A 13,730-nucleotide genomic window follows, 5' to 3' on the forward strand; every position below is an offset into this window, starting at 1 on the left:
TAACCAGATAAGCAAGACTAGGTCATGTGGTTCTTAGTACTCATACAACAAATTTTATAGAGCAAATTAAGCATTTAGGTTATTCACAAATATTTACCACACAGTCTATGTAGTCTAAAATTAGAAATGCTTATTACTGTGTACATTATCTTTATTGTTGAAGTTGCAATCAATAAAATCACAAATCTCTCTTCTCCTAGGGCATGACCATAAGATGGATTAAACCAATGAGAATCTTTTCATTGCTTTCAATACGATTTGGATAGGGGAACAGGGAGTTTGTGTGAAGGATTGCTTCAAAGAAAATGCAAGCATTTGGGGCTGACTTGATTATCACAATTCCTCTTACTCCTCAGATACACTCCAAAGCCCATTTGTCAGAAGATGGCTCTCTGAATTGTTGGGATCTCTCTTTTTTGGCTCCTGTTGGCTTTCAAAAAGCTTGTGTCAGCAGCCCAAGCGCACCTAATTACTAAGAGGTGCAGCAGCTTGTCTCTCCAGATGACTTCAGTGTTTACTACAGAGTTAATCTCATTCTTGCAAACTCCCCCATGTGACCAACACCAGGCAAGGCAGAATCCTCCCTGCCTACCTGCCCAGTGCTTCACTAAAAATGCCACATTTGTAGAAACCCCAGGTACCAGGACTCATTCCTGGTGGAGAAATGCCACTGGACTGCCAGACCTCTACCAAACCCTTTGTTCACAGCCAGATGTGCATCAGCATCTCCAAGCTTCTTATTCTCCTACCTGGCCACGCAGCACACAGTGCCCAAAGCTTTCAATATTCTTTCAAAAAGAGTGAAATCCAAAGATAGGATTAATGTGGTTCATGCTGTAGCAAAAGCACCGTGCACTTAGCAATTCTTAATGGCATGAAGAAATAAAGCTCTTCTAGAAAATCTTGCACATCCTGCCCTTTAGTGGGCAGCACGTGAGGTTTTGTACTAAGCTGAAACAAACCCTGCCAAATTTGTGCTGCAATTTCAGAAAGTAGCCAGATATCTGTGGGGAGCAGCCTGCCACCATTAAACACTCAGTGATTGTGAGCTGAATGCAATCTGATCTGAGGGATGGAGAAATTACCTGGGCAGGGCATTAGCCCACCGTGGTGTTTGTCTCCTTGCAGAGCTGAGGTGAAGGGGAATGGCTCACCTGGCACTTCATTTCTGTGCTCAGCATATGGCACAAACACCAAGCGCTCATAAGCCCAAAGCCACCGCGGATCTGCCGATCACCCCCCTGCGCTCTCCTCCCAATAAAACTATTGCAAATGCTCAGAAAGAACAATTAGGGAGGAGACAAATTAAACTCGATGATCTCACACACAGTGGAAATGTTTCCTGCCTGAAATCTGCCCATCTAGTGGGTGGAGGAGCAAAGGGGAATGCTGTTGGGCCACCCTGTAATCTGAGGAGACTCTGTCCTTCCCTGAGGGCTGAGTACTAGCACAGAATCAAATATTTGAAGAAAAATCTTATTTCTGATTGATTCCCTTAGTCTCTGTCCTTGTATGAGAAAATATTTGGGGAAAAGGTTTCCAATATTACAAACATAAAACCAACCAACAGTGGTTGCACATTTTCTGTAGTACTTTACCTACATTTCTTCAGGCCCAGACATTGACAGCATTATTTTTAGGCCAAAAATTATGTGTCACAGAGACTTCTAATATAAGAAAGGCAAGGGAACTTATCTAGGTTTTCTGTTAAAAATGTAGCGTAGCAGTACCTGGCTTATTTGGGAGCACACAAAAAGACAGAAATCAAACTGTAATCCCACCTGTACAGAAGCTGGGCAGAGGCACAGACAGGAGCACGCCTGGGTGCTTTGATTAGCCACTGCTGCTCTTCCTAATCAGAGTGTCAATATTCTCTCTTCTTTCTTTTTTTTTTTTTTCTTCTTATTTTCATTTTGCCAGAAGGAGGAACGTGTGAAGTTATAGCAGCACACAGATGCTGTAATAAGAATCGAATTGAGGAAAGATCACAAACAGTAAAATGCTCCTGTCTACCTGGGAAAGTGGCTGGGACTACAAGAAACAGACCTTCCTGTGTTGATGGCAAGTAGCTCCTCCTGTGTATATGTTTCTGTTTGTGTACCATCCATTAGAGCTTGAAAGCTGTAAGTCCATAGATTGTGCATCAGAATTTTGTTTTGTTCTTTATTTAAAGGATTAGAAAAATCTGTAAGCATAAGTACATATTTAGACCACTTTCTTTCTACTTCTGTGCATAGTTCTGTGCACATGGACCATGTTAAGGTTTAACTAAAAACTGTAAGAATATTGCCCAGTGTGGATGCTTTACAGATGAGTATAAGGGATTTATTATTGATAAATACCTGGATAAAATTATCCCTTGAGTCACTTCATGGGGCCCCTTTGGTGCCACATTAGTGTTGATTCATAAATATTTCAAAGGACAACTGCTATTCATTTTGATTTAATTGGTAATTTGGAAAGTCAGTGGCAAGATAACATAAATAAATGAATCCTGTATTCTGGTCCTGAAACGAACATTACAGAAAGCAGGAAAAAATCTTTCTCTTTTAAAATCACTGCTGCTGTTGCTTGTCATGGGGATTTGGTTTTTTTAAATTTTTTTTTCTGAAGGAGAAGCATCATGTTATTTGTGTCTGGGTTGCATATGAGGTTTAGCTCCACAGGGTATTTTCCTCTCTGTGGCTCCCCTGCCAGCCCTGCAAGGTGAAACCACACAGCAGTCAGGGGGAGAGCTACAGCTGGGAAGAGCTTAGCAAAATATGAATCTCATAAGTAGATGGGGAGTGAGTGGTACTAATCCCATTAGTTACCCTTCCTAAACAAGCTGCTCTGTGCTGCAGAATCCCTCATGCAGCAGCTCTGTGCAATGGAGTATCTTGTAAAAATCCCTCACTGTTCTTTTTGGTGAGAGTTGTGTTGCTTGCACCAGCCCACAGGTGCTTCAGAGAGCCACAGGTTGGTTTTGTGCAGCACTGTGGGCTCTGTGCTGGGCTCTCCTCACTCTTTCCATGTTGGAATTCCATGAGTGAAGTGGTGGGGTCCACTTCACCCCAGGCGAGAGTGGGGAGCTCTGCAAGAAAATATTGGGGAAAATGTTTTTCTTCTGTGTGCCTTTCCTCAATCCCAGGCTGCCAAGGCATTAGAATGGAGCAGGGAGTGATCCAATGAAGGTGAGAGATTAGGGGCTCCCTTAGAGGAATGAGAATCTCTTGTTTTCTCAGCAGGTATTTCTGGCATGTGGATATCTGGTTTACATATTAAAGATACGAAAGGAAATGTTTTATTGTTTAAAAAACACATTTTTAAATTATGAAGCAGTGTTTCATAGCTTGTTACACTGGGAATGCAATTCAGCTTCTGAACTCATTATTAAAACCATGCTATGAATGCACCTGTGAATGATTATGCTTTAGTCCACAACCTGTCATTCTGTTATTGCCTAATTACCCTGATAAAAAGAAGCTTTTCTTTTTCTGCTAAGCACACTCATAAAACCATAGGGGAAAACTACGGCTGGTTGTAACCAAAGATCAGCTGTACAAGCCTTGAAGAATTTCATGTTCTTCATCAGGTCATGAAATACAGAGGCAGCAGATAGAGCAGAGAGACACCATTAATTCAGCCCTCATAACTCTGTTCAGAGAAGAGAAGCTCAAAGAGTGCTGTGTGAAGAAAAAAGTCGGGTGCAGGTGTGGACTGGAGCCTAATTGCTCTGTCAGGATTACAATAAAGAGAAATGTTATTGTCTGGAATTTTGAAAGGAGTTAGGATAAAACAATGGCTAATATGAAAGAGTAAGGCAAGTCCCATTGAAGTCACTGGTAAGACTCACTGTGACTTCAAAGCCAGCAAACGTGAACTACAAAGGAATGTCTTCCCCTTTCAAGTTTGGTTGTAGTCAGCCCATAGCTGCTTTTGTAGATGGCTGGAGAACAGTTCAAAAGCCCAATATGCTGCTGGTGAAAATTAATCCAAGGGACATTTGCTTTGGCCTTTGTTTTATCCCAGACTTTGCTTTGTGGCTTTTGACATACTGACCTGGTTTAAGTCAAAACTTTTTCCAATTTGGTGGTTCTGTTCTTGTAAAGACAAACTCCCAAAACTTCCCATGGGAGTCCCACTGACGTCAGCGCTTTAATTCACACAAAGATTTGGGATTTGCTGTTTATTTTGTGCATGAGAACATTTCAAAAGGTCACCTGCAACTTTCTGCCTTCTTTGTCCACCATATTGAAAGGTTTCAGGGCGCTTAATCTCACACTAGGTTTTATTTACAGCGTGTAAATGTAGATAATTTCAATAATGTGTCACTAAGAAATCTTGCTCGAGTCCTGACTAAATATCCACAGGTGTTCAGCAATATACTGACAATATAATACTTCAAACAATATACTCACACCCAAACAAAGACACTTCTGAGAGGTGCAAGGACTGGGAGCAGTTTGGCTGTTGGCTGGTTGTCACCTTGAGCCATCTCCAGCCCATGGCTGTGTACTAGTGTGTATAAAGCAGGCTGAACCTCAGTATTGCCCGGTCAAACTGTGACTTAATGGTATTGGGATCAAGCTTTGGATGCTTCCCAGTTAAATCTCATCAGAAAACATCTCCTCAAGGCTGCTGCTTTGGCAGTCTGAGTCCAAGTTGCAGAGGAAAGATTGCACTGCCTTCCACTCCTACCAGCTATTGCTCTGGGACACAGCTGGGCTGCGTGGAGAGCTCCCTTTCAGAGAGCACAATAATTTGCAGGAGTCATCTTAACATCTTTAATAAGTGTCAGGGCTGATGAATGGTCCTTTTGTCCCTTTTGTTGTGGGATCTGATCATGGGCAGCACACCATCCCAGTGCACAGGGCTGTTACTCAGTCCTCCTCCTGCACGGGACAAAATTCAGGCTGAGGTTGTTTGTGCTGTGAAGGACATGAAGTTGATGTGTATTCCCAAGCATCACTTCCTGCCAAGTCCTGCAAACCTTTTCTTTGGGGTCTCATCTTCATAAAGTATAGTGAGGCCAGGCCATGGCAGCCTCAGAAATCATAAATGATTCTTTTTATTCATAGACACTGTCCTAAAAGCTGCCTCCATCACCAGTGAATTATGCAGTAGCAACAGTGGGACCAAAACAAAAGCCAAACTTTGCCATGAAACACAGACACCACTTTCTGTTTCTTTGCCTATTCTGTTCCACATTTACTTTCATGATTCCCTTCACTACTTCAAGGTCTTTTTTGTTTGCTCCCTTCCCTCTCTACAATTTATCTTGCCTGCCACTTGGCCACAGCACATACCACGGGCTGCTCGGCTCTCTGCCATGGATATTATTATTTTCTTCATTTGCCCAAATACCTCTCCAGAGCAAGTCCCTTTTTCAGGGGAAAGCAATGCCCAGCATTTCCCATGGGCTCATGAAGGCCCTCAGGTACCTCAGCAGGAATCTCTGTCACTGCTGCAATTTCTCCTGTGGGCTGAGGTTTTATTTCTTTGTCATTACTATTAAAAAAAAAAAAACATATAATTTTAATACTGTCACTTTTATACTGGGAATATCATGCTTTGTACCATAACCTTTCAAGTGGTATTGAAGCATCCTGTAAAGTCAGTAGGTGGTTATGTCTGTGTGTTCTTCAAGGCTTGTGAATAATATATAATTTGTTCATCTATACTGGAGTTTACTGTGTTAAAGTCAGTGCTCTCAGACACACATATTTTTTAATGTTTCATTTTTCTGTTCCCTTCCCTTCAATCTTCTTCCAGGCTATTTTAAACTCTTTCACAGGCAACCTCATATTTCTTGCATAATTATCTGTGAAATTTGTTGGACCACAGAGTATGGAGTAACAGAAAAGCACCTGCACTGGCTTTTCAAATCAGCCACAAAGGAACTTTCATGCAGGTTGTGCATATTGCCAGTGCTTTTAGGAAATGAGGTGGGTTTAACACTGGTGAAAACCAATCAGGAAAAAGGAAGGTGCTACTAAAATTCTTAGCAGTATCTCTCCCTCTAAATTGTACCTGTAAGAAAGGCCCCTGCAGACACCTGAGGTGATCCCATTCCACATTTTCTGCAACACAGGATGTGAAGCATTAACTCTCAGGCAGCAGGATTAGTGGTTTCATCTCCGTGGTTTGCTCTTGTCCTGTTTTACACCAGTCATGCATCAGGGGAAAGAAAAGTCATTCACTGATACAGAAAAATAAAATCAAGCCAGTATTTCATTTTTCACAGATTGATTCTGGACCACCTCAAGTTTCATTCCACAATGTGTGAGATATTAGCACACATGTACATGCTGCAGATTTCTGTTAGTTTGAGGATCACTTCTCTTAGCTTGAGGATCACTAGCCACCATTTGGCTGGTTTGACATCACACTGGAATTTACATCACACTTCATCAGGGCAGCACTACCGAGCCAAACATGAGGTTGCTGACCAGTGGAAGCTCCCTGACTTTTAATCCTCTCTTGGCCAGCACCTCACTCCTCTCCAGTCATGCTGCTGGATAATTGGTGCTGCTCATCCTTATTTTTTCATGTGCAGTAGTTGGAGCTGAGAGAGGACAGCACTCACAGCACACATTCCATTTGCTGTGTTTGCCTTGCTTTCTCCCACCCAGGACCCACAAACAAAAAGGTCTCATCTGGTCTGTCTCTCCCTAGGCAGACAGTAATTGACATCATTTAATTTATTTTTATTTTTAAATTATGGGTAAGACACCAATTATGGAGCAAGCATCCATAATTCAGGAGTGTTCCTTCAGGACAGAGGTGCAGCTCAGCCCCTCTGGTGCTGGTGCTCAGCCTCAGCATCCTCCCAGAGCACTGAGAGGTGGGCATGGGATGCACAGACACTTCCTGGCTCTGCCTGCAGTGAAAGCAGGATTCAAGGATTCAAGCCTTGTAGAGTCAAATGAAAGACTCCTATTGACTTTGGGTCAGGTCCTTAGTAAATGCTTTGTTAGAGATAATCCTGTATCTATCAGCACTTACATCAAGTGAGAACAGTTCACAGTCACAAAGCCAATAGTTTTCTATTTATCTAATGTGTACTTTAGGTGGTATCACCAGAAAGCCTTTTTTTTTCCCCACTCTGTGAAAATACTTTCAATCAATTCTTATTTCTTGAAGAAAGGGGGAAAAATGCTTTTTGAAATCCAAGGAGTCAGCTTCTCATCCCTCTAGCTGTGCTTCGGCCTAGATAAGAAGAGATCTCAGGGTCCCCTATTATTAATTCACTGTCTATATGAATAACGAGCAGCCTTGGTGAATTATTCCACACTCCTGGGAAAATCTATAGCCCTGTCCTTCTGCAGCACCACTGGAACCAAGCAGTAAGCTCGTATTTATTTTTATTTGGTGAATTCAGATGACTTCATTTGTAAGGAGGAAAAAATTGTCTCTCTTCTCCACTGACATCCATTTAGCAAGTTCAGAAAAAGTCACAGAATATCTCATGTGCTATTAAAGAAATAGAACAGGGGGGGAGAGAAGTCTAACTTTACTGAAATATTTTAGGCTTTTGTTTTGTCCAGATCATGTCTTCTTGAAACGCCCTTGCAGCCACCCTGAAATCCCAGCCCGATCCTGAGAGGTGCTGACTTCAGAGGGAGCAGAAGCAAAGCTGGCAGCAGCCATGCAGAGTAATTAATTCATTTACCCAGGCACAGGGGCTCTCATTACCAATTTGCCTTCCCATTGCAGAGGCTGAAGGGAGCAGAGGGGATGTGTGTGCCTGACCCTGCCAGTGCTGGCTGAGATTCTGTGTCAGGGCACAGCCTCATGTCCTGAGCCCAGCTCATCAGTGAGCAGCCTGGGGAGAGCAGAGAGGCTCTGCTTCTCCCTGAGCAAGGGGATGTGCAAACAAATCTCTGTGTGGGCATATGGATCCATAGCTATGCATATATATATGTAATATGTGTGTGTGTGTGTGTATTTCTGTGTACATTCTGCAGAGCCACCCTGCCATGGGTGGTGCCTTACATCACCCAGGGCTGCTCAGGCACACAGGGATGTTTTTCTGGGATCAAGGTGCACACTGGCAGGACATTCCAGGAGCAGCTCACCTGAGCCAGGCTGCAGTCAGGGCTCCCCAGGTGGGTGCTCCCCATGCCCCAGCCAGGGCTGTGCTGCTCCTGCTGCATGCAAACTGCAGCAGCCCTGGGGAGAGGGGAATGGATGCTCCTGCCTTCCTGGTGAGAGGATGGTGCAGCCAGTGAGAGCCTCTGGCTGTGGGTTTGTGTGAGTACCTCTTTATTGCAGTTATCATTTGTCTCCCCACCTGTGTTTTGTATTCCTTTCTTTTTCCAGTGACGCTGTGGTTTCCTGCACAGCAAAGCAACCACCCTGTTAATTATCAAGCTCGTAGAACAGCTGACTAATCCACCCCTGATGAAGTGCAGAGAGCTCACTTAAATCCCAATTTGAGCAGGAAAAAAAATTCGTTTTGTACTTAAGAGGGGTAAAACAAGCTGTAAGTCATGGCACTGTCTCCATCTCTGTGAGGGGTGGTCACTTTCCCAGGTTCCAGCTGGCAGATTTCAGAGGGAGCAGAGCCCTCACAGCCAAGCAAGGTGCACAAACAGCATCCCTATGGTGAAATTAGGGAATGGCATGGCTCTGGAGCAGTGTGAAGACACACAGGAACATATAATTACTTCACCTTCATACAGAGGAAAGTAACCTTTTGCTCAAATACTTGCAATAAACCCACCAGAGGCTAAATGGAAAAACAGTAGGAGATTTGTCCTTTGAGAGGTAGCATTAAGTGTTAATCACAGCACTGGAAGGGCCTGGGAAGAGGGGTTGGAGGCAGGGGGAGCAGCCAGCCATGCCAGTGTGTGCCAGGCACAGCAGGGAAAAGAGGCACGAGCTGGAAGGGAAAAGAGAACCTAGAAAGAATTGCCTTGAAGGGGTGAAGGCACAGGCAGGACCGTGGGTTCAGGTTAAGGACTGGTCAGGCTGCCTGGAGAGCACAGAGGGAACCAGGACAAGGGGTCTCACTGAGCCCAGAACAGGAGACTCAGCCCTGTGCCCCATGTGCAAGTACACAGATGGCAGATCTAGGGGCAAAACCAGCTGCAGCAGTGCTAAGGAAGGCTTCTCACAGCCACCCTTCACCCAGCAGTGCTGAGGGAGAGATTTCCAGCCATCAGGAAGGTACAGTCTGGTGTGTGTCTGCCCTACATGGCAGCAGCAGGAAGAGATTTGCTGCATTTACTGCACCTGTGTGGAGAGGTGATGCAGCTGATGGGGGATGTGTGGTACCTTAGGAGCAGGAGGGTTAAACCTTCACAGCCTGCCTTTAAACAAGCCCTGGGTTCATCTTTCCCTTCTGTGGCAAAGCCCACATGCACAGCCCCAGGGCAGCATCCAAAATGCTCTCAGGAAGTGTTTGGACACCCAGAATTTCAGCTGGGGTAAACTGGCTCTTGAAACCCTGAGAGACTTTCTGGGTTGTGCCAAGTGAGGGCACAGTGTGTAGGGTTTAGGAAAATGAACAGGATGGTGGCTGGCTATTAATCCTTGCTCACAGTCCTCAGGGAAGGTGTTGGACCAGTGTCCAGCTAATCCATGGCCAAGGGGAGCTTAGGGAAGCATTAGGGTCGGGTTAGCATCTGTGCTGTATCCTCTGACACCAAATCCTGGCAGGAATTCTGATGATAGCTCATCTCTGCCAGGGAAGGCCATGTTATTAAGTAGCTAATTCTGCATGAGCTCACACCACACATCTTTTCTGCATCAGATGCTGTGGTTTTGGTGCACTGTGAAATGCTGTGTGTTTCAGGTGTCTCTGATACACTGTAGAAAACACCTGGTTGGAGTATTCAGAGCAGGAAGCCTTTTTTTCTTTTCTTTCAAAGCTACCTTCCATCTACAAACACAGAGCTGGTTCACAAGGCTTGATTGTGGTCTGTAGGATTAGGGTTTGAACACAAAAGAAGTGGATGATTAAGTAAGAATGAAAAATGCTCCTCTACAGTGGGCTCTCTTTAATAAACAAGAACCTGAAGCTATTACACACTGGAATTTTAAAGAGGCAGTGACCAAATCTTTGAAGGAAGCAAACACATCATTTTTCCTTTTCCTGATGAAGAGAGTTCAAATAGAAGTCACTAATTTAGCACCGAGACTGTTGTGTTGAACTAGGTGAATTAATCTGGCAGCTGCCACTGGAAGCAGGCAAGTCAACAAGTGTTTAATTGATTTCAGAGGCTCAATTATCCATACAATTGATCAGAGACACATTTACAGTTTTTCCTCTCAGAGTACCACCAGGTCACTGTAGGTCCCAAGCCCCTTAGCAGTTTGTCAGTCTGGAGTTTGCTTTAGGAGATTTTTATGCATCATTATTGCAGAATTTTCTTAAGTTTAGGAATCAAGTAAAGACATTGCAAGCAAGGGATTTCTATCAAATCTTAGACCTTTTGCTGAGGAAGTGTGCTACTCAGCATGTGAATAGCCTTTGGAGTTTGGAACAGGTCTCCATATGCAGGTGTCAAAAAGCAGTTTACTAATGCTGTGTATCAAAGAAAGCATTATTCCTCTTTGGGAGCTGGTTTCAAAGACCATTCAGTTTGTCACAATAACTGCTCAAGGTTAAGCAAGATGGGGATGGCAAATTTCAATATTGCTTTAAAAGTGCTGCCTCTCCCTTTTGAAACCATCATGGAAAAGACAATGGTGGGGAGAGGAGCTGTGCTCCACCTTCTGCCCTGTGTTATTAGTACATAAAAACTATCCTGCAGGCAGATGGATTGCTTTTAATATGTGTGTTTGTGTAATCATTTCCTTTTGATTACAGTTCCTAGGCAGCAACCATACAGCAGAGTTTTCAAGATGCATGTGCATGGTCAGTACATTTTTTTTTTATTTTCCAAATGTGCCCAGAACTCAAGAACAGCAAGGTGAAACATCAGCACAAACCATCACTCAGGAATGAAATGGAGAAGTAAATGACACTGTCTTAACTGAGGACAAAGGCAAATCTCCCATTAACTCAAATGAGAGTAGAAAACATCTCTCTCTGTTGGTTTTCTAATTACAAAATGCTCTCTCCCTTTTCTCCAGACCCCTCCATGAAATACCATCAAATACAGTTCTGTGTAATATAGTTATGCAAATAACAAATGAACTCTATTTCCTTTAGAAGTTTCCTTTCCTCCTCTTGAAAATTGCCAACTGGATGAACGCTTTTTAAAACCAGAGCACCTGTATACCCAATATATAATATAAATATAATGTAATATATACATTGGTTATCCAAGGACACAGGTCCCCCTTGCTCTGAGCAGGATGGGGAACAGGACAGTGACCACTGCTTTACACCACAGAGCACAGGAGCAGGGCAGCAGAGGAGAAAATCTCCATCCTTTTGGGCAGAGAAAGACTAAGAAAGCAGTGGGGGTTTAATTGATATAAACTCCCCATCATTAAATGTAGCTTGGAAATTAGAAGAGTACTGCCAGCTCTAAGAGGGGGTTGGCAGCAGCTTCCCACCAGGGATGACAGCTGATTTTGAAGACTTCCAGTGTCTTTTGTCTCACCCACAAAATGCAAACTAATTGGTATTATTTGATCAAATAACACTGCAGCCTACTGGTGAGCAATAGGTGGATCACAGACATAAGAGCCAAGACAAAATGCCGTACAGCAGACTCATAAAATGCATTTTTATGTTAGAGGCCAAAAAAACCCCTCTTGAAGTCTTTAGTTACAGTTTGGCTTTATTTGATACAATCATTTTTTACTGTTTGGTTGACCAACATTGGTATCTCTTTTTTATTCATTTATTTGCAATAACCTCTGATAAATCAGCTTTAGCAGTGGAACCAATTAATTCTCCATTGTAAATATTGACTTGGATATTTTTAATCTATTCTGTTTGTCAGAGATGGCAATCCTGGACTTCCCTGGATGAGCAATAATGAGGCAGCATTGCAGAATCCTCTTCTACTACTCCTCTGAAGCAGCCCTCGTATATTCTGTGTGATCATTGCAGAAAAAAGACCCCACAGCATTTGCAAACACAAATTAAGTAAATTATGGTTTTGCTACCTGGCTTGCACTCTGCCAATGACCCCTGGTGTCCACAAGTGGGGATTCTAGCAAAATGTTTCCATTTGAGTTTGCAGGTTTCCCAGCTGGGCCTCTCATTAGCACATGGCCTGATGGAAACTGTGGTCAGAAATGATCTGTGATTACGATAGACATGGTCTAAATGTGGTTTGTGTAGCCAGGTCGGATAAATAGAATGAATGGGGGAGGTTTTGAAATTCCTAAAATTCAAACCTAATTGCAAATCACCCAGGTCTGTGGTTTACTGTTTCATGGCACCTTTTGAAAGCTGATACAATTTCCTAATAGAAGGAGTGAATTGACAAACCAGGTTAGAAGCTTAAGCTCTGAATGTAACAGCCCTTATTCACAGGTCTTCAGTGAAATCCTGAATCCTATCAGTGTATTTCTCAAATCATCAGGAGCACTCATTTGTAGCTAGCTTTGGGTTAGACCCTTTCCATCTGAGCCACTCATTTTAAACTCATTATTTATGGTAAGCACAGCCACACACTTCATGCATTTTGCATATTCAATTTTCAAGCCAAAATATAGGAGCTGCATTAGCTTCAGTGCTCCCAGCAGGTAATCATGCTCCTGCAATATCAAACCTTATGCCACCACCAGTAATAGGCTGGAATAATCCTACCCTCACAAGGACTGTGCCTGCCCAGCTCCTATTAAAACTAATGGGCACTGGGCATCCATTCCCTCTAGGCAGCTTTGGAAATATCAGCCAAAATGTAGTTGTGAGTATTAACCTTTAGGAAGTTAGTGTTGGCAGCTTCCCACTGCTCTGCACTGACTGAGCCCAGCCCTGCTCTGATGGGAGCAGCTCCTGGGGCAGGTTTGGCACCTGGGGCAGGTTTGGTACCCCCGGGGCTGTTCTGGTACCCCCGGGCTGTTGTGGCTGAGCAGAGCCCAGGGGATTTGCCAGGCTGCCCTTCCCTCCCTCCCTCCTGCCAGGAGCAGCCTGCAGTGATCGTGGCTTTTTCCTGGGCGTCCGAGTGAAAGGAAGCCCAGCCCCATAAAGGTCAGTAGAGGCGGTGTGAAAATGCTGCTCTGACTCAATGTTGAAGTCTGGGGCAGAAATGACAAAAATAATGCAGGCTAACTGTTAAAATAAGCATATTCTGTACAGGAAAAAAATTATCTGTGAATGCTTTTATATATTAAACCTTGTAAGGGACTTTGCCCTGCTGATCTAACATTCTTTAATTAGTTGGGGTTTTTTAGGTTGGTTTTTTTTTTCCTTTCCTGTATGTGTTTGCAAAGAAAAATAGTCTGGCATTTTAAAAGAAAAATAGGATTAGAATAATTTATTATTGGATTACTATTAAACTAATAGAAACAGCCATATAAATTAATTTCTGTAAACAACCTCCAGGTCTCAGGTCTCATCCATACAGATGGTGACCTGTGAGGAAGCACTGTTCCAGGAATAAATTTGCTGGTTTAGACTGGAGGGTTTCAACCCAGCTAATAAACTCTCAGTGGTGCATGACTGAAATGTTACTGCAGTAGCTAGAGAGCAAACTGTCCCCTGTTTCACTTTTTTTTTTTTTTTTTCACCAAATAGTTCTAAAATAACCAAAGTGTAATCACCACACTCAACTAGCAGATTGTTCATGGACACAAAATACAGTCCTAAATCAAATAAATTGCTAGCTGTGAAGCAT

At 43.3% G+C, this 13,730-nt stretch overlaps 1 protein-coding gene across 1 annotated transcript in view; it reads left to right on the plus strand.

Moving 5' to 3' along the window:
* TAFA1 (TAFA chemokine like family member 1) overlaps positions 1–13,730 on the plus strand; it is a gene marked incomplete at its 5' end in the record, with an annotated part of 199,624 nt that overhangs the window by 158,087 nt on the left and 27,807 nt on the right. The window contains one exon of the mRNA XM_084214433.1: positions 1,921–2,061. Coding sequence (XP_084070559.1) covers positions 1,921–2,061 — 141 coding nt within the window. The remainder of the gene's footprint in view (positions 1–1,920; positions 2,062–13,730) is intronic.

This window comes from Fringilla coelebs (genome assembly GCF_963513975.1).
Source record: "Fringilla coelebs genome assembly, chromosome: 13".
NCBI lineage: Eukaryota > Metazoa > Chordata > Aves > Passeriformes > Fringillidae > Fringilla > Fringilla coelebs.